At 41.2% G+C, this 19,496-nt stretch overlaps 2 protein-coding genes across 20 annotated transcripts in view; both read left to right on the forward strand.

The window, feature by feature from the left end:
* Positions 1-6,228, forward strand: part of Mga (MGA, MAX dimerization protein) — a 150,136-nt gene extending 143,908 nt beyond the window's left edge. For all 13 annotated transcript variants that reach the window (XM_013512579.1, XM_013512576.1, XM_013512582.1 and 10 more), the window contains 2 exons: positions 1,178-1,354; positions 2,423-6,228. In XM_013512579.1, coding sequence (XP_013368033.1) covers positions 1,178-1,354; positions 2,423-3,699 — 1,454 coding nt within the window. In that variant the 3' untranslated portion in view covers positions 3,700-6,228. The remainder of the gene's footprint in view (positions 1-1,177; positions 1,355-2,422) is intronic.
* Positions 6,229-10,540: 4,312 nt separating this feature from the next.
* Mapkbp1 (mitogen-activated protein kinase binding protein 1) overlaps positions 10,541-19,496 on the forward strand; it is a 56,065-nt gene continuing 47,109 nt past the window's right edge. For 6 of the 7 annotated variants that reach the window (XM_005381307.2, XM_005381306.2, XM_013512609.1 and 3 more), the window contains exon 1: positions 10,901-11,039. In XM_005381307.2, the coding sequence (XP_005381364.1) occupies positions 10,926-11,039 (114 nt within the window). In that variant the 5' untranslated portion in view covers positions 10,901-10,925. Of the gene's footprint in view, positions 11,040-19,496 lie in introns of all 7 variants that reach the window. The other variant, XM_005381303.2, reaches the window with a different exon arrangement.

Consider the following 19,496-nt stretch of genomic DNA (forward strand, 5'->3'; position numbering starts at 1 on the left):
CTTGCCAGGCAGGCGCTTTTGCCGCTGAGCTAAATCCCCAGCCCAGCTTAGTCATTGTAATTTAACATTAAGCCCTACTTCTAGTAGCCATCTACAGTGATATATTTTTAGTAAGTTTATGAGCTACCATTTTTTCAGATTTTATACATGACATTGTGATTTTCCTGTAATTCTGATAGGTTGAGATTGAAAATTTTTCATTTTAGCCTGGTGTGGTGGCACATGCCTGTAATCCCAGCACTTGGGAGGCTGAGGCAGGAGGATCTCAGTGAGTTCCAAGGCGGGCCTGAGCTATATAGTGAGACCCTGTCTCAAGAAAATTTTTTTTACTATGAGTTTTCCATGGTGATTGCCTTTAATCCCAGGTACATGGAAGGCTGAGGCAGGATCACTTGAGCCTAAGAGTTTGGAACTGCCCTGCAACATAGACCATGGCAGGACAGTTCCAAAAAGAAAAAGGAAAAATTTAGTTTCCTTGAATCAGGCTCTGTTTCTCATCAGATCTGTTAAGGAACAAAGAAAATTGGCTTTAAGGTCTTCTGTCTTGACTTTGGAAATAAAGCGATAGATACATGTACATTACTTGCATCCTTATTTACTCCTAGTATATGAACAAGAAAATCTGGTTTATTATATCAAACCACATGGATACTAAACCTTCTAAAAAAGAACATTGAATTAGTTTTTTTGTTTTGTTTTGAGATAGGGTCTTGCTATGTAGTTCAGGCGGGCCTTGAACTCACTATGTAGCATAGGCTGACCTCAAACTCAGCAATTCTCCTGTCTCAGCCTCCCGAATGCTGGGATTAGAGGTGTGTGCCACCACACCCAGCTAGAAAGAAATTTAATGACCACCAAAACTAAAGCCTACAAAGTTTGTTAGAGGTGTATGGGAAAGGGAGCCTAGGAATAGAATTGTATTATCCTTTATCCTGCTTCACTATTACGACCATATATGTATAATCAGATGTTATCCCATTGTAAAAATATTTTCGCAGCTGTGTTCTTCAACAAATTTGCTCTCTTAGGAAAATCATTGGGCAGGTAACCATTACTCAGTTAAATGTGTTTCAAGAAAGTAAAATCTACATTTTGTTTCTCTAAATTTGACATACATTTCTTGTCTTTAAGTGAAAGTGTAGTCTTTTATCTGTAATTCTTTTTATCTTCTTTGTAGAAAACACCTCTCCTTCCAGTACTCCACACACCTCTGCCAACCTCGTGATGACTCCACAAGGGCAATTACTTACCTTAAAAGGTCCCCTGCTCTCAGGACCAGTGGTAACTGTGTCTCCCACTCTCTTAGAAACTGATCTGAAGCCTCAAGTTGTCAGCAGTGGTATGGCTCAATCAGGTATGTCATGTTGTCTTCTGTGGGTAGTGAAGAAAGTTATTCCTGGTATCTCAGTGACAGAGAACACTCTTTGTGTTCAATAATGATTAAAAGGTACCTGTTCCTGTTGACATTTGCTTCAGTAATTGTGTTTTTAGAATGAATCTGGCCTGATCTGTGCTATGAAGTTGGTGTGTTTTATTTGGGATTGAGAACTTTTTTGGTTATTTTTAAGTAGAAAAATAAAGATTCCAAAGTGAAAAGATGTGGAGGGGTTATTGTGTTAGTTCTTGGTGTTGACAAATATTTAATCAATTTTGTATTACACTCAGAAGTTGTGTATTTCTCCTTTATGAGCATGATTCAGTTTGAGCACCACTCTTTCTGGAGTTAAAAGGGAAAGTTGAAAGGGAAGTCTCATTTTATAATTTAAATCTTAGACATCTAAATTTTTGTTAAGGTAACAAAATATCCTTACTAACATTAAAGTCCTAGTTACTTCATTGACACTGCCAACAACAGTTCTTGTTTCTGCTGCCCGGTCCAATCTGGACAACTATTCTGTTTCCCTTACCATGCGACCTCTAGGGCTTTATTTTCTCCTTAGAGTAACAATTGGGTGAACAAGAATCAGTCACATTTCTGCCCTTGGAGTAGAATTAGCTTGGGGAGCAGTTTTATAAAATTCATATTAAATGGAACTTTTCTGAGACAGGGTCTCACTGTGCGGTCGAGGCTGGCCTTGAAAATACCATGTAACCCAGGATGGCCTCAGACTCACTATGTGGCCCAGGATGGCCTTGAACTCATGATAATCCTCCCGCCTCAGTCTCCCGGGTGAAAAAAAAGAGCTGGGTATAATGGTATGCACCACTACACCAGCTAAGTGGAACTTTTATTGATGATGGAATATCAGAGTCTTTGGTTGGGTTTTATTTGACTGTTCCTTTCATCTTTTTGACAAAAATAGATCAGTGAATTTTTATTACTATCTCAAGATGGTCCTTTGGTGTATTTGGTGTGGGGAGGGGGATAGTCATGTCTGGTGTATATCTAAATGAATTTTTCTTTTTTAATTTTATTTTTCAGAAAATGATGACTTATTTATGATGCCACGAATTGTTAATGTGACATCCTTGGCTGCAGAGGGAAGTTTGGTAGATATGGGTGGCAGCAAATATCCTCATGACGTTCCTGATGCCAGGCCATCTGACCACCTGAAAGATACTGTCAGGAATGAAGATAATTCAGAGGATTCTGATAGAGTCTCTTCTAGAGGAAATCACAGAGATGGCAGAATGGCATTAGGTCCAACACAAGTTTTTCTGGCAAATAAAGATTCTGGTTTTTCACAAATAATTGATGCTCCCAGTATGCGGGAAACGCAAGAGTTTTTACCTAAAAAGATTTCAGGCGATGTAAGAGGGAATCGCTATAAGTGGAAGGAGGGTGAATCAAGAGGAGAGAGACTGAAATCAAAGGAATCTCCATTTCATAAACTAAAGATGAAAGATCTCAAGGACTCAAGCATAGAGATGGAACTGAGGAAAGTAGCATCAGCTATAGAGGAAGCAGCTCTTGATCCCAGCGAACTACTGACTAACATGGAAGATGATGATGATACTGATGAGACACTCACTTCACTGCTCAATGAGATTGCCTTTCTTAATCAGCAGCTGAATGATGACTCTGTCAGTCTTGCTGAAGAACTACCCACCTCTATGGATACAGAGTTCCCAGGAGATCCTCAGCGGGCTTTTATCAGTAAGCTTCCTCCTAGAAACAGAGCACCTTTCCAGGTTGACCACTTGGGAACAGATTTGAAAGAGATGCCTGATGACCAAGGGGAGAGTGACTCCATCAGCCCCCTCCTTTTGCATTTGGAAGATGATGACTTTTCTGAGAATGAAAAACAACTTGTTGAGACAGCCTCTGAGCCAGATGTTCTTAAGATTGTCATTGACTCTGAGATAAAGGATTCATTTGTTTCTCACAGGAAATGTAGTGATGGAGGGAAGAGTACTTCTGGTCTCCCTGCAGAACCTGAAAGTGTGTCCTCACCTCCCATCCTACACATGAAGACTGGACTGGAGAATAGCAACACAGATACTTTGTGGAGGCCTATGCCAAAGTTAGCACCTTTAGGTTTAAAAGTAGCTAATCCTCCTAGCGATGCAGATGGTCAGACTCTCAAGGTGATGCCTTGTTTGGCACCTGTAGCTGCTAAAATTGGGTCAGTTGGACATAAAATGAACTTAACTGGGAGTGACCAGGAAGGCCGGGAGAGCAAGGTGATGCCTACATTAGCACCTATTATGGCTAAATTAGGCAACTCTGGGGTCTCACCACGTTCTTCAGGGAAATGAACTTGTTTTTCCTTAGATGAAAACCAGGCTGTGAGGGGAAGTTGAACCTCACCTCCTTTCTCTGCAGGCGTTTGTTTGTGTCATGGAACTGTGATCCTTGACTTTGATGGTGCAGTAGATGACAGAGAAAGTGGGTAGGGTGCTAACCCTGGTATAAGAAATAATATGAAATTCTGATCATGTTAAAATGCGTTACCTCACTTGTGGTGCTGGGACCTCAAATCCTCTCTAAGAAGATGTGATCCATTACTGAACACGAGGTGCCCCTTACCCAAGGAATTTATTCAAGACTCTGGCTCCATAGTGGTACCTATCCCCCGCCCCAACTCCCCAAGAGAAAAAACTGCGCTAGACTTTGGAATTGCTTTGGACTGAACTATAGCTGAGAGCTGTTTGGTTAAATCTAAAATCTAAGGAATGTGATGCATTTGTGCAAAGGGATCCAGAAGAGATCATTTTAAGTTGTTATTTCAGTGATTGAGATACAGGATGTGTACCGTGAAATACCAAAGTGAAGGATTTTATGTCATTTGGCAAAATTTTATCTTCTTTTATATCCTGAGTAGCTTCTGTTTCCTTAGCTTTTCAATCAGAATTCCAAATGCAAGCCTTTTGGTGAAGTAGGGATCTTTTAACTTTATTATCATTAAGGTGATTATTTTGAGATGCTAAAAACCATAGTTCTCCCTTACTGTCTTTGTGGGTGTTGAAAGATAATTTCCTATTGCCAGGGATGTCTTATCAGTGATATATACTTTGGAGGTAGGTAAGGAGGGGACCCTTTCCCCTTCACAAATCACATTACTCAAGATAACTAAAATGAAAAGCATTCTCCTCCCTGAGACCAGAGACAGTGGCCAAAATAAAAAATTGTGGGGCTGGATGTTTCCCAAATCAAACCAGCCTCCCGGTGCTTGAAGGTTTCATTCACTGTTACCTGCACAGGTTGTAAAGAAAAGTTATAGTAGGCACTCTACCAGGGAAATAAGGCAGTATTTGAATCATGAGATATATTTTTTATCTACTATCATGGATTCAATGATCTGTAGAGCTTTTTCACTCATTGACTGTCAGGATATGAAGGACTGACAGCCTGTAAAGATAAAGATATTTATATTTTTGTATAGTTGTTTTCATAGATTTCTCAAAGGCTGAAGTTTTCAACCTAGAAGATGAGATTTGTATTGAGTATAGAAAAGTTTCCTATCTAGTTTGTAAATAATCATGGTGCACTTGAGGGGTCTCTTGGAAACTCCTGGGGGCAAGAATCACTATTCTGAAAATGTATAGACTGGGATTTAGCTGCTGCATTTTGCCTTTCTTAAATAATTATATTTTGGAATGTAACCCCTGTTCTGTCTACACTGACAGGATTTGCTTGTGTTGTAAAACACTAACACAAGAGCTTCCACTGCCTGGGCTGTGCCTAGGTCATGCTGTTTCTTCTGTACCCTCCTTCCTTAACCAAGTCCCACTCAGCATATCTTCATGGTTGTGAGACCAGCTTTGGAATGGATCTAGCCAGTGAGTTACTACTTCCACGACTGATTCCCTTTCCATGAACTCTGGCCATCACCTGGTCTCAAAGAATAGGAATCCTTCCTCAAAATGCAGAGAGAGCAAATTCTTTGTTGGTTTTGTGCTACTTGCCTTTCTAGTCCTGCTCATTGGCACTTAACCTTTCCTCTCTACTGAGGAAGCTTGAAGTAGTTCAAAGAGTGCTCCTCAACTTCTCCTTGTCTCTTCTCCTTACCCAGCAGATTTTATCAATGCCTTAGCCAAGGAGTTTAGCGCCTGTCTCCCTTACTCATAGTCATTGGAGATGCCAGTTCTTTAATCTAGGTATAGTAGTTTCCCATTGTTTTATTGCTTGTCTCTTCTCTGCTTTCCCCCTGACTTCCCAAGGCTCTTGTGGTTTTTGAGGATTGGCCAAGGAACAGGCAAGGGAGTGAATAATCCTCAGGAAAAGAAGGACCATTCTCACTTTTGAACACTTTCCCTTTTTTAAGAAGAAAACAGTTCCAGGTCATTTCTTGAACACTTGGGTATGCTTTATAAAGATGTACAGAGATGGAAATGAGGTATTCCAGGTGTTCATGGAAGGCTGCAGATGTCATCCCCCCCCACACACACCCCAACTTATAAGTTTTTCAAGACAGATCTACACCCCAAGTTTTTCAAGACAGATCTAGGAGTCATCAGGGCTAATTTGAGGAGGGTTCAGTCTTCAGAACAATCCTGCAATCTTGACAGAAATCTAGACTCTCTAAAAACTCCTACCCTTTAACCTTGCTCCAGAAGAAACTGATCTATGAAAATTACATGTGTGATAATGAAAGATGAAGTTGAGTAAGAAGAGTTGAGAAACCTGGAAGACAGCACTCACCCTAACTCTATAAAGACGCATGATCTCAGTAGACCAATAATTCACCTTTTTATACATCTGTAAATAAATGGAATGTTTTTAAGAATATAATTATGTCAGATTTAGCATTTTCTTTTATATATTAAATATATATCTTTCCTTTTCTGCTTTTGAAAGTGACTATTTTTTTAGAAACAAGAACAGAAGTTGTTTGGTGATTGAAATAAATCAGGTGTACTAATTGAAGCAGGACTTGCTGTTGGAAGATTTTTGCAAAGTTGGAGTAGAGAATTGTTAATGCCCTGAGACACACTTGAGAGAGGGTGCTTTTGAAATTTTATCATAGGAATTCATTCCCATTCTCAAAGTATCTGACATGCCATTTTGGGGAGGTTTTTAGTCTTCTAGTCCTTGTGGAATGTCTTACCAGAGAGGCTTCAAAATTGTGTACCACTTGACATGTATTTGTTTTAGAAGTCACTCTACAGTGAAAGTTAGCTTCATGGTACCACTGTGTGCAAGGCAATTTATCTGCTATCTTAGGGAATAATAGGACATAAACACAATCTTAGTGGCTAAGAAAATAGGTGTTCTTAAGGCAAGAGGTTAACTGCTTTCATAATTTACATAGTTTTGTACATAATTTACACAGTTTTACTAAAGGAGTCCTTTTGACATTGAAGTACTGCTAATCTAAGGTCGCTAACAAATCAAGTTCAGTTATATAAGCTTCACACATGCTGTTCATTTGTATAATTTTATAGCAAATGCAGTGTGTTGGGTTTTTTTTTTTTCCAGATTTATGGATGAAATGCCTGGTGTAAGGCCTTTTCTGTAATAGATTTGAAAATATTTTGAACACAAGACAAAGGCAGACAACCTATATATTATTTTTGCTGTGGTATGGTAGTGTATAGTTCATTATGGCTATAACTGGTTGACATATACTTAGAATGGGCTGAGGTGAATTGAGAGGTAAACATACTTTGAAGAAGTATCTAGAAAAGTGATCTCTTTGTTTCTCTCAGAATTAAAGTCACACAGTAGCACATCATCACATTTTTTATGGAGAATGACTAATAACCAAGAATTGATACATTTCCTGTGCAGAATTAGTTTTGAATAGTCCTATAAGGGTATCAAGACTCTCATACCATTGTACTGTGGTATTAAATTTCATATGGACATGAATTCATAAAAAAATGAGGCAATCAGACCTATGGTCAGTTGAAAACCAGTTAAAATGTATATTTGGAGTAAAGGAAAATAATTGGATATATACAACTTTTAAACTAAGATATAACTAGTGTGTTAAATAGGATGGAACTGCCGTACAAGGCACGAAAGTGTTAATAGTGATGGAACTGTGTGTGGAGAACATGAGGGGGCTAAGTATTGGAAGATGAGTTGGAAGTTTTGAGACAAAATTAAGTTCTATCATTGTAAAATCCTGCTAGTAGCAGAAACTTTTGTTAACTAGGAAAGCAGTCTTGGAAGCTTTGCCTTGAGATTTATCTTGTTTCCAACTGCAGTCATTGGCTCAGCTGAATTACAGTGCCTTGCATGTAAAGGTGCTCAATAAATACTTGAATTGATGAGCAAACATTTAATCTGGCCTATTAGTTTTCTAGGTTCTTGTAACTGCCCCTTATTTGCCTAAGGCTATTTAAGAAATTTGATCCAAACTGGGTGCTGTGGCACAGGCCTACAGTGCCTGTAATTTCAGGAGACTGAGGCAGGAAGATTGGAAGTTTGACCTTATTGAGATGCTATCTGAAAATTTTAAAAGATAAAAAGGGCTGGGAATGTAGCTCAGTGATGAGGGCCCTTACGTTTGATCCCTAGTATTGAAAAAAAAAAAATCTAATAAGCATAATGCTAAATAAGACAAATGTGTAATACCTGTTACTGACAGTTGTTTCAAAATCTGGTAAACCATGTATACATGTTTAAGACATAAGCAGACTAAAACATAGTGTATGGAGATGCAACACATAAGAGTCGGGTAGCAAGTATTGGAGCAAAGAGAGTAACACTTTGCAGTGGACCTAGACTTGTTTTCTGAGGAATTCACAGCGTGTGAAACAGTCTATAGAGTGTGGCATGTGTGCCACAGCAGGCAGTTTGTGTCATTGAAAGCTCTAAAAGAGTCTCCATTGGCCGGGCGTGATGGCGCACGCCTGTAATCCCAGCACTCGGGAGGCTGAGGCAGGAGGATCGTTGTGAGTTCGAGACTAGCCTAGGCTACAGAGTGAGCTCAAGGCCAGCCTGAACTGCAGAGCAAGACCCTGTCTGAAAAAGACAAAAAAAAAAAAAAGAGTCTCCATCACTGGCCCTATTCTCACATTGGCAATCTCAAAGGCAGTGTGGTACCTAGACAAGACTGGCCTAGATTGGGAAGAATTTAAAATGTGTCTTTTTGGCCTTGGGCTGGAAATACCCAGATTCCAGATTGAAATTTCATTATACCATTCTCAAGTTCTTCATTGCAGACAAGGAAAGCAGGAGTTTATTTAGATTTGCCAGTGTAGCTTTAGCTTCAGAGAAGACTAATTTGGGGAACATTAGCTTTGCACAAGAAATGACCAATGACACAGTAAACCTGGCCAAGAGTGGTTAGGTAAGAAAACAGTTGACACAGAAATGACCTGCACAAGGACACCAGGTGGCACCATTTATAGCAGTGTTGGTTTCTGTGAAGAGTCAAATCACACAAAAGGTTAAAGGAGTTAGTCATCTGCTTCTAGGATTATGGCTAATGGCCCTTATGTCCTTCCATATTTGGGGAATTTGAAAATCCAATTTTAATTTCATCAGATCGGCAATGCATGGTTGAGGTTAAGGAAGCCTTTTATGCCTTTGGTAATTACTGTCCCCTGGTGTTCCAGGATGTGGCATCCTTGATGTCCATGTCAAACTGTGAGCTTTATTAGTCTTGTTTTTAATACATAATTGTAGTACACACGATGCTCTTTTGTCATTGGGCTGTGCACAGTCTACCCACAGTCATTTGTTGGCTCTTGTCTCTTCTGGACGTATCATCTCAGGGATCACAAAGGTGTGGATACGGTGAGACAGCAACAGTATATATATACTGTTCTTCTGAAGGCCAAGTCTTTTGACTTAGGCGAACCTTTTCATAATGTAATATCTTTAAGTATTCTCCAGGTGAAAAAATCCTGGAGCTGTTTACGTATGTGTGAAATATATAATACTGTATTTTCCACATATTCCCCCGCCCCTGCAAGCTAGAAAAACTATCACCGAATCTAGTCCCAGCAAGCTTTCCAGTGACCTCGGAAAGTATCAGCCATAAGGGAAAAGTATTCACAAGTAACAATTCACAAGACCGAGGAAAGGTCGTTAGTAACAAAGTCCTAGTGAATTTAGCGCGTTCTAGGACTTTGGAGGCTGAAGAAACCATGAAACATATAGTATAACCCTTAGGCGCGTTTCCCTTCCCGCTCTCTAAAGCTGCAGTCCGGGATTCGGTCTCCCCTTTCTTCCATCAAAACCAGATAGATTACCCAACTCAAAAGACCGTTGTTTAGCATTTGAATTGGGTTACGCTAAAGAAACCTTTCCACCTGGGTCAGTGCTAGGCCGGTGGGGATCAGAAACTCCTCCAAACCCAAACGCTTTAAATTCCAGCGCTTGGGGTGGATCGGAGCAGAGCTTTGGTAGTATCTCAACCTTGTACTTCTGCGCTAGGAGTTAGTTTCAACTACCGTCCCTCGGGACTATCAAATGCCAACCTTAATTCTGGAGGCGTGGCTATCATTTTGGGGTTCTGGGAAGTGCGGTTCTTCGGGGGACCAGGCCTGAAAATACCATAAAAGGTCTGGTTCTCTCAATTTGAAGCTGTCTTCTCTTGACCTTCTTCTAAGAGCGGTACCCACAATTATACCGTGCCCAACCCGTAGTTCTGGAATCTAAATCTTCAGCTTCCTAGGCCCATGCGTTGGCTCCGCCTCCGTAGGCTTCGCTTGTCCACTCGGGAAACGACCTCCTGGCTGCAGACCGCACCCCCTCGCGTCGGCTCCGCCTATCCAGCCCGTAGCTTGGCCCAGGCTCTAGTTCGCGTTTTGAGCCGCTCGTGCCACCATAGCTGCAGCGGCTGCTGTCGGTGCTGCCGCGGCGGAGCTGAAATCGCCCAGCGCTATGCCTGAGGGCGCTGTGAGCCAGGCAGCCCTCGTGCCCCGGGGCTGGTGAGGCTGGGCCCGAGCGGGGGCGCTGACGAGTAGCAGGGGCTTCTGGGCGGGTGGAAGAGAAAGATCCAGGCAGGTGTGGAGGGCAGAGAGCGAGCTTCTGAGGGTCGGGGGTGGGGGAGGGAGGCTCCCGTGGTAGAACAGGCTGCTGGGCCGTAGCGAGCCGCCGCACCGAATCCCCGCGGTCCCCCTGGGACCTTCTCAGGTGGCCTCCGAAGCCTCGTCCCTGGGACACCGCAGTTGCCATGGAAACAGTTGAGCGTTAACGGGGACCAGACTGGCCACCACCCCTACTACAGCCCATCCCATCTCTAGTTAAACGCCTCTTAGAGGCGTGGGCCTGGCATTTCTTTGCGGCTCAGAATTTTTCCCTATGGCTCAGGATTCTCTCCACCTTTTTCACTGATCTGGCCTTCCCACATTGTAAGAAAACTCTCAAGACTTGAAAGGATGAGGGAGAAAGAGAGAGCAATACCTAGAGGTCAAAGCTGCAGACTCAGATAGGTACGAAACACCTACTGTGATGCTAAGGTGGCCTCTGCCATCGCAGGCCAGTGAAAGGGTGGATTGGAAGGCCCTGTGGAGTGGGAAGGAAGTGCCATTCTTGAACCCAAGACCGCTTAAAGGACTGTCCCAAGGGGCTGCTTATCGTGATGGCTGTGGAAGGATCAACCATTACCAGCCGGATTAAGAACCTGCTGCGATCCCCATCCATCAAACTACGCAGGAGTAAGGCAGGAAACCGGCGAGAGGACCTCAGCTCCAAGGTGAGTCCTAGTGTTAGCGCCACCTCATTCCATCCCTATCCTTTTCTGCTTCGTGTTACTCTTTCACCTTCCTCTTTCTCGGGAAAGAAGAGAGCTCTTGGCTGTAAAAGATCAAATATGCTTATCTCTCCTCGAGGAGGCAGTGGCTTGTTTTTAGGTTGAGAGAAAAAGAGCAGCAGGGTTGCCGAGGTTCACGCGGAAGGTGAATGGGGGAAGGCAGCCCGAGTTCAACTGTGACCTCACTACAAACCAAGAGTGTGCTTGAGGAAGCCAGTTGATATGTGATGACTCAGTTTCTCTTCTTGGAAGAAGATAATGAGACCAAATACCTGTGAAGGACTAAGCTGTGACTAATGTGGATCCAGTTGTTAAAATAACAGCTGGAGTTATGTAAGACTGTAGAAGCAGAAAGAAATATGCCGAAGAGCCCTGTCTGAGATATTGGCCAGCTAATTGTTCTTGCCTGGAGTCAAAACGGATTTGTTTCTTTAGGAAACCTAAATTAGTTTAACTGGAGCTTCTTGACTTCTTAGGAATGATAACATGCAAGGACCCATGTGTGCCAGGAAAGCAGTTCTCCTGGGTTGCCCTTGAACAGCCCCTATCCCATTCACTGTATGTCAAGAGCTACATCCTTCGCAGCAGCAGATGCTCCTCTCAGGCACAAGAATCCTTTCTCATTCCTTTACCTGGCTGGGTTTTGGACCTTATGCTTTATGCAACTTTGTTGGGCCCCACAACTTTGGAAATATAGTAGTGGACTAAATTTATTTAATCCCTTGAGGGAATGCAGGGCTTTGTTCCCATAGGATCAGATGAAATTTTGTGTTTTAATAGTAGTCTGTAAACACAGTGGCTTTGTGTGGTACAGGAATGCTAAGGGAGCGTCACTTGAGACAGCACCATTTTATTGCCTTGCCTGGGACTCTTTAGAGATGAGTAACCGTAGTGAGGAATGATTTAGAGTGCTAATGTACATTGTGACAGGGTTCTGGGAGGACTTAATTCAGATCTCTGTCCCATAACAGAATCTTAACTGGATTTATTAAGAAGGTGAACAGTGGGGCTGGGGATTTAACTCAGCGGCACAGCACCTGCCCGGCAAGCGCAAGGTTGTGAGTTCGATTCCCAGTACGGGGGAAAAAAAAAACCAAAAACAAAACCAAAAAAAAAAAAAAAGAAGGTGAACAGCTTTCCTGTATATTTCAGCGGGAATTGTATTGAATCAAAATTTGCTAGAAGGTTCCATGGTGGTAGAGATAGTGCTCTTTTTTAGAACCTTAGAACTTTTTTTTTTTTTTTTTAAATATGAGGCCCACTGCATTGTCTAGGCGGTTCTTTAACTCCTGGCCTCAAGTGATCCTCTTGCCTCAGCCTCCAGAGTATTGGGACTGCAGGTGTGCACCATCATGCCTGGCTTTTAAGGGATTCTTATTACTAACTGTACCTATGCTAAAAGCAGGAGAATGAGCCCCAAATTAGAAAATATCATAGATACGATAATTTTTACTTATTCTTAGTACTGCAGATGTTCATATTCTTTGCTGGTAATTTGTCAGTGCCCAGCACTGTTAAAACAATCTCACATCTCTGGGCTTTTTTCTGGCCATGAATGGTATACATAATAAAAATATGTGATGGAGTTTAGTCTTCATTGTGAATATTTACTGTAATTTTGGTGTGCCATCTCCATTCTTTAAAACTTCCCATTAACTTCATTAATATATTCAACAAGTGTTTATTGAGTGCCTATTAAGTGTGGAATCAGTGATGAATAAAACATTCTTGCCATCAAAGAGCCTGTGGCTAGGCAGACATGTAAACAAATAATTACACCATGGTGTGATAAGTGCTGTTCTACAAGTATAAAAAGTTATGCATTAAGTTATTAACGGACGCGCAGGGAAGAGGCCTCAGTTTAGGGGAATAGGAAAGACTTCACAGAGGAAGGGATGTGTGAGCTGTGAGTCCTGGGATAAGAGGAGAGAGCTCTAGGAAAACAGTGCAAAGGGGGGCATCTTTGGTAGCACCATTAAACATCCCTGTTTCACACAGGGTGTCAGTCCTTCGCGCTGCTTTAAAAGGCTTTGTCTGTTCTAAAGCTATGTTTGAACAAAATATTTAGCAGGAGTTGGATGACCCTTGAATGGTGTGACAGAGCAATAGTGCTTATCTTTAACACCCAACAGGGATAGCTTTCTTTGTGGACCTTGGGCCCTAGAGATGCCTAACTTCCCAGACTCCTTAGTAGTGAAGGCTGTCTACTTAAGATTATTCTAAAAGCCTGCCTTGTGATAACCAATATGGGTCCTGGTCTATTAGGCTCCATGAATTGCTTTAATATATGGGGCTGTGGGTAATCACGATAATAGAAACTCATGCTTCACGGCTAGCCAATTCTGAAATAAAATTTGAAGACAAAAAGACGTGCCTTGGCTGGGGAAGGGGGTAAAGAAGGAAGTGTTAGAGGACCTTTATGCAGCTCTTACCTCAGATTGCTCCTGCCTGGAATCACACTATTCTAAGGTTGACTTCCTCTTCCTTTTTATCAAAATTCTACACTTACTACTAGATCCACGCCATGATTTTTGGTCACAGAGCCTTCTTGGACTAGCATTACTACTTTGAAACTAATACATAACTGTTCTTTCATGTATATCTTCATTTCCTAAGGGGAGGATTCATATTTTTTATTTCACAATGTGATATAAAGGACAGCATGACGTATGCAGTAAATATTAAAGGGGTAAGTGAAATAGAATGATTTAAAGGTGTCTGATATAGTGGGAGTAAACTTGGAAGTCCAGAAGAGTAAGAAATGATTAGGAGTTTGTGACCTTTTTGGAAGAGAAATCAAAAGTAGGAATAACATGATGAAAAAGAAGTAGCTGGATTATACCTTTAATCCCAGCACTTGGGGAGGCTGAGGCAGAAGGATTTCCTCCGGTACAAGGCTGGCCTGGACTACACAGTGAGTCCAAGGCCAACCTGAACTACATAGCGAGAGCCTGTCTCAAAAAAGGAAAAAGAAGTAGAGATACAGCCTTTTTAGAAGCAGAGTATTTAAAGGAGAAGGGAAGTGAATGCACCTTGGACTGCTCATTGAAGACTTTTTGACTCAGGAGAGAGCTAGTTAAATGTATGGTTAAAAGCTGAAGGGAGAGAGCCAGTAGCGGTAGAGATTTAAATTACTACAGGGAGAGTTGATGAGAGCAGCTATTTTTATTAAGCTTTTTCCAAGGGAGGGGAATCTGCAGGGGAGTAATTAGAAAAGAGTGATAGGAGGTTTTATTCCAGATCTGCTGAGTCTTAAAGAAGTGTAACTCAAAGTTATCGCTTATAAATGCCCTTCAAGTTCAAATGTCAGTTCCTGCCTCTCATCTTGGTTGAGGCTGTTTTCTTTTTTTAAAAAATTATTTTATGAAAGAAACCCTAAATTTCATAATCACATAATAAAATAACAACAGTTGTTACATTGTATATCATTATTTTTAAAGTAGTTACTCAGAGTATAAGACATAAAAAGATTCTTACAAAAGGCAGTTCTTTCTTTAAGAAGAAAATGTATGCTCTTGATAGCGAACCCGCCCCCTTTTTTGCTAAAGTTTCTGAAAGACTTTTATGTGGAGTGAGCTGGGTTGTTTATCTGTTTTAACAAAGTACAGAAATGGGCTGAAGCTGAGCAGGCAAGATTTAACTTAGGGATACAAAAGGATCGCCTGTTCTGGGGGGTTGTTAGATTTTGAAACAGTTAAGTGAAGAAGGTTTTGAAATCTTCCTCTTCCTTAATAGCTGTTAGGCTAATCTGGGTTTTGTATTATCCCTTCTGAAAACAGTGGGTGACTTTCTTCTGGTTTGTTTTTATGATTGCAAATCTAATTCTTCTCCCCTTTTTTTTTCCTGTTTGATTATATGGCAGTGCTTTAAGCCTTTTAATATATGGCTTTACAAAGAGTTTGTGTGGGTGGATTCTGTGGAGGAGAAAGGCAGTAATCTAATTTCAGCTTTTGCTTAGTGTTTGAGCCCAGATAGTAGTATTGAAACTCTTTGATCTACCTATTTGGTAGGGAGAAACATATCCATTTTGAAAGCATTTGTGGTTATTAGTTCTAGCTTAATGGCTATGGAATTGGGAGAGTGATTAAGGGGCAGGCAGTGAGGCATTAGAATATCCAGGCAACATTTAAAAAGCATATATTCCTGGGTTCCATCCTAGAAGTATGGAATCAAAATCTCTGCGGGTAGCATTTGGTAGTTGTGTAATACTGTATTAAAGTTCATCAGAGGCCTACTGCTGGTTATGAACCCCTGGCCTAGATGCTAGGACTCTGAAATCTGTTTTCTTTGTGCTTAAGTCTTCACTGAGACTTCAAGTATATCAAGCTGGGCATATTGGTGCATACCTGTAATCCCAGCACTGGGGAGGCTGAGGTGGGAGGATCACTGTGAGTTCAAGGCCAGCCTGAACTACATAATGAGACCCTGCCTCAAAAACCAAAAAAGAAAAGAAGAAAGAAAGTATATCAAGCTAGCCTAGCAAGTCTAGTCTTTTCCTTGAGTAGTCTTTATCTCTACTTAGACTTCTAGACTGATGGCTCTGTAAACTGCTTTGTCAGTGATTGACTTGAAAGAACTGCATTGTTGTGTGGTCAGATCTGAGGACCTAATCATTGCCTTAAAGGCAGATGAGCAGGATTTTCCCCTGTGATCAAGAGTAAGGAACTGGACTCAGGCCAGGCCAGTCACCATTTTACTATATTTCCCTTGGGTCTCAGGAACCAACAGCTTTTTAGATATAAACTCTCTGGGCTGTCCGTCTAAGACAGATAACCAAGAGCAGAGGCCCCTGCAGCCAGCAGCGCTGCCTCTTACCTGCCTATGTGAGTGACCTCGGTCAGGTTCTCACTGAGTTTGCTCTCTGTGCTGTGTTCTTGCATCAATGCTTGTGAAGTGTCCTGAGAGCCTTAGAACAGGTGGTATGCCATGAAAATCCTCAGCGTCCTCCTGGTTTTGTTTGATCTCCATTTCATTCTCCTTCCGGTGCCTGCAGCTGCCCTCAGCCTTCAAAGTGATTCTCACTGGAGAGTGGGAATTCTTTTCTCCTTGGACCCCCAAAATCCTCTTCCTTTGTGTCTAGAAATAGCCCAGCTTCTTCAGGCTCTGAGATACCTTGTTGAGCCTTTCCTCCTCTACTTCAGCTCACTCACTTCAGAGTCTAATAGCACTGCTGCTTTCCAAGTTTCTTTTTCTTCTCTCCTTCTGCATTTCAGAGCAAGTTCTGTTGGATCAGTTTGAGTTACCATGTTACTTCTTGCCAGTATTTTTAATGATTTTAATGATTAGTGTTTTTCTGACTTCACTTCTTTCTTCCATTTGCCACCTGTGTGTTTTTATTTCTTCGCTAATGAAAAACATAGGTAGCAATTGGGCTTTATCCTGATCTCCATAAGCTCCCCATGAACCCCTAGAATCTCAGGTTAGGCTTATGACTATAAGCACTGCCCTTTGTAAAACGTTCAGGTCTTGAAATTTGGGGCCATGTTTTTTTAAACTAAGCTTCTCTGAGGACATAGTCTGACCTGCTGTTGTCCTCACAGTAACTAGGTCTTTATGTTCAGACTACAGTGTTGTATAGGGAAAAAAGCTACTGTGTTTTCAGTAGGGTATGTTATACATCACATTCATATGGCCTCCATTGTTTAATGCAGAGAGGCCAGGATCCTGCCAGCTTCCTTTTCATAGCAGCGCTCAACAGATGCATAGAAAGAGCCCTGCCCACCTTCTTGAGTGTTTACTACTGTGTTCATTGATTTTGCCATAACTTCTTTTACCTCTCAAAATTAAAAAAAAAAAAAAGTACATTGTGACGGGGAGTAACTAACTATGACAGCCAGCCTGGGCAATGTAAGCTTTTAGGGTTGGATTGTTGTTTATCAGTGTTTTTTTGAGATAGGGTTTTGCTATGTAGTTCAGGCAGGCCTGAGACTAACACATGCCTCAGCCTCCCAAGTAAGATGCCAATGTTACTTCTTTCTGAAATCCAAATAATGTACCATACAGTTCTCTGTTTTTAAATTATAACATTTCATTTGGAATTTTGCTTTGTTCCTGCAGACAGTTCCTATGCTGGTCAACTTGTGCTTTGTTAGCAAATGTCACATCAGTTGGAAACTGGTGAACCAGTTGTTGAATGTCACATTCTGATTAGTTTGGGAGATGGGAGCAACAAGTCTGTTCACATCATCATTTGGCGTATCATTGTACAATAAGGATGATAAGGTAGCTGAGTTCCAGGATAAATTTCTAGATTGAAAGCAATAAAAGGTCTTTGCATCTACAAGGACATAATTTTTTTATGCCATATTTTGAAGATTTTGGGGGAATACACTGGCTGAAGCTACAGTGACCATGAAAGGCTACAATATATTCCTCAGTAGTCCTGTATTCAGGTGGTGTGTAAATTGTTTGACAGTTACTCACAAATCTCTCCAACAATGAGTGCATGGATAGCAGCCAGATGATCAGTTCTTTTTCTTTCTTGGTGGTGGTTTTGTCATCAAACCTTAGGCAGTTTTGAAGGAAACCAGATGTCCTTAGTGTCATTGTCATTCTGCAGACCTGAAGCCCACACCCTATGGGCTTTCCCTAAATCTTTCACATTCCTGTGATTACCAATGGAAAACCTGCCAAGTACAGCAGACCTATGAAGGCTTTCAGTTCAGCTAGTCAGGTGTCATAATAAATATGTTTTTGAGTATGGCTATTGATGCCTACAGAACATTTTACTTGTATTTCAGCATGTGTGTATTTCAGGACATCTTGTAGCATTTTGTGTGTTGCAAACAATCTCCAAAATTGAATGGCAGTACTGGCATTCCGTTCCATAGGTTTCACCCCTGCTGAGACCCTCACTATGTTTTTGGACCTAGTTCTAACATTGGGTTGTTCCATTTGGCTGCGTGACCATTTTGTACCATTTCTGCTAGTCAGACATATACTCATATTGCTGCTTTCTTTGTCATCTAAATCACAGCGTCTGCATTCCCTGTGTCTATATTGGTTGACTCTTGTTCCATTTCACCTTCACAGGAACTTTGACTCACATGGCCAGCATCATGGTCATTATCATCTTCATCATCCATGCATGAATGATCTGATGTTTCACTTTTGACCTCCTCCCAAACTTGCAAATCTGATTTTTCATGTGCCATTGTACTGAGTAGGGCTACTTCTACCAGAAAAATCAAAAGAAATCCACATTCCTTTATGGTAGATATTCTTCTGCTATATTTGCATAGCAGAAGAATGATGGGGGTGTATTCCCCCCTGCCCTCCGTGATGCTCAGGCAAACTTATGCAAAACCTGTCAGAGGGAACATAAATGTGGGTAAAAATCCTGGTTTGACACTTTTGCTCAAGTGCCATTTGTCATACCAAGTGGATAAACACAAAGATTGCTTCCTATACCCCCCAGGTGCAGCTACTGAGAAGTACAGCGGGCTAGTATTATGTGAAAGTACAAATTTACAGTAGAAAAGTATGGGATTTTTTTTTTTTAATCTAATGGTATGTCTCTTGGGTTAACGGTAGCAAAGTTTATTTGGAAAAGTAAAAGTGAAGAGTGAGGGAGAAACTGACTCTGTAGAGCAAGCTTGGGCTGAGTAAGAGGGGAAAAAGGAAAGTACACTCTGGGGGACACAGGGTAGACTGTTTCTAAAAGGAAAGCCTTGATAACCTGGATTTTCTTAATCTTTCCTTCTTCCTAGCAGTGATAGCAGTAAGTCCACGGTGCTTTTTAATTGGCTACTTTATTTTCCTCTGATTTTGAAGGACACCTTCAAAAGAATGAGTTCACAGTATGGATATCTCTTCTTGAAACTTGTAGGGAGTAAACTTTACTCCCTCTCTTCTTAGCACAGAGAATGTCATGCTTTTTGTTGCTTTCCTAGTTTATAAAACATGTTCTCTTTTTCTTTCTTAGACTGGATCTCTTCAGTTTACACACCTCATCTCTCCCCTTAAAACTTAAATGAGACTGAAGATATTGTCCCTCTCCTGCCCCTTCATTTATAGTTGAGATTTACATTTACTCAAAGATCTTGGAACACTTTGTGAAACCATATGGTTGATTTTTATTTTTTTCTCTCCCACTTTGTCAAATGTTGTTTTAGAGCAATCCCAAAAAGATAATTTCTTTGGTTAAGTGCTTTTTTTACTTTTTTTTTTTTTTTTTGGTGTGCTTGGAATCTAACCTAGTCATTGTGCATGCTGGGGAAGTGAACTACCACTGAGCTACACCTCCCACTCTAGTTTTCAGGATTTGAACATTGCTTTTTATTCATTCTGGGTTGCCAAGCCTGGCCTCAATTATGTGATCCTCCTGCCTCAACCTCCAGAGTAGCTGAGATTTTACACATGTACCACTGCACCTGGCTAAGGTAGTTTATTTTTAAAAAT

Source organism: Chinchilla lanigera, unplaced genomic scaffold, assembly GCF_000276665.1.
Source record: "Chinchilla lanigera isolate Chin_1 unplaced genomic scaffold, ChiLan1.0 scaffold00015, whole genome shotgun sequence".
NCBI classification, from domain to species: domain Eukaryota; kingdom Metazoa; phylum Chordata; class Mammalia; order Rodentia; family Chinchillidae; genus Chinchilla; species Chinchilla lanigera.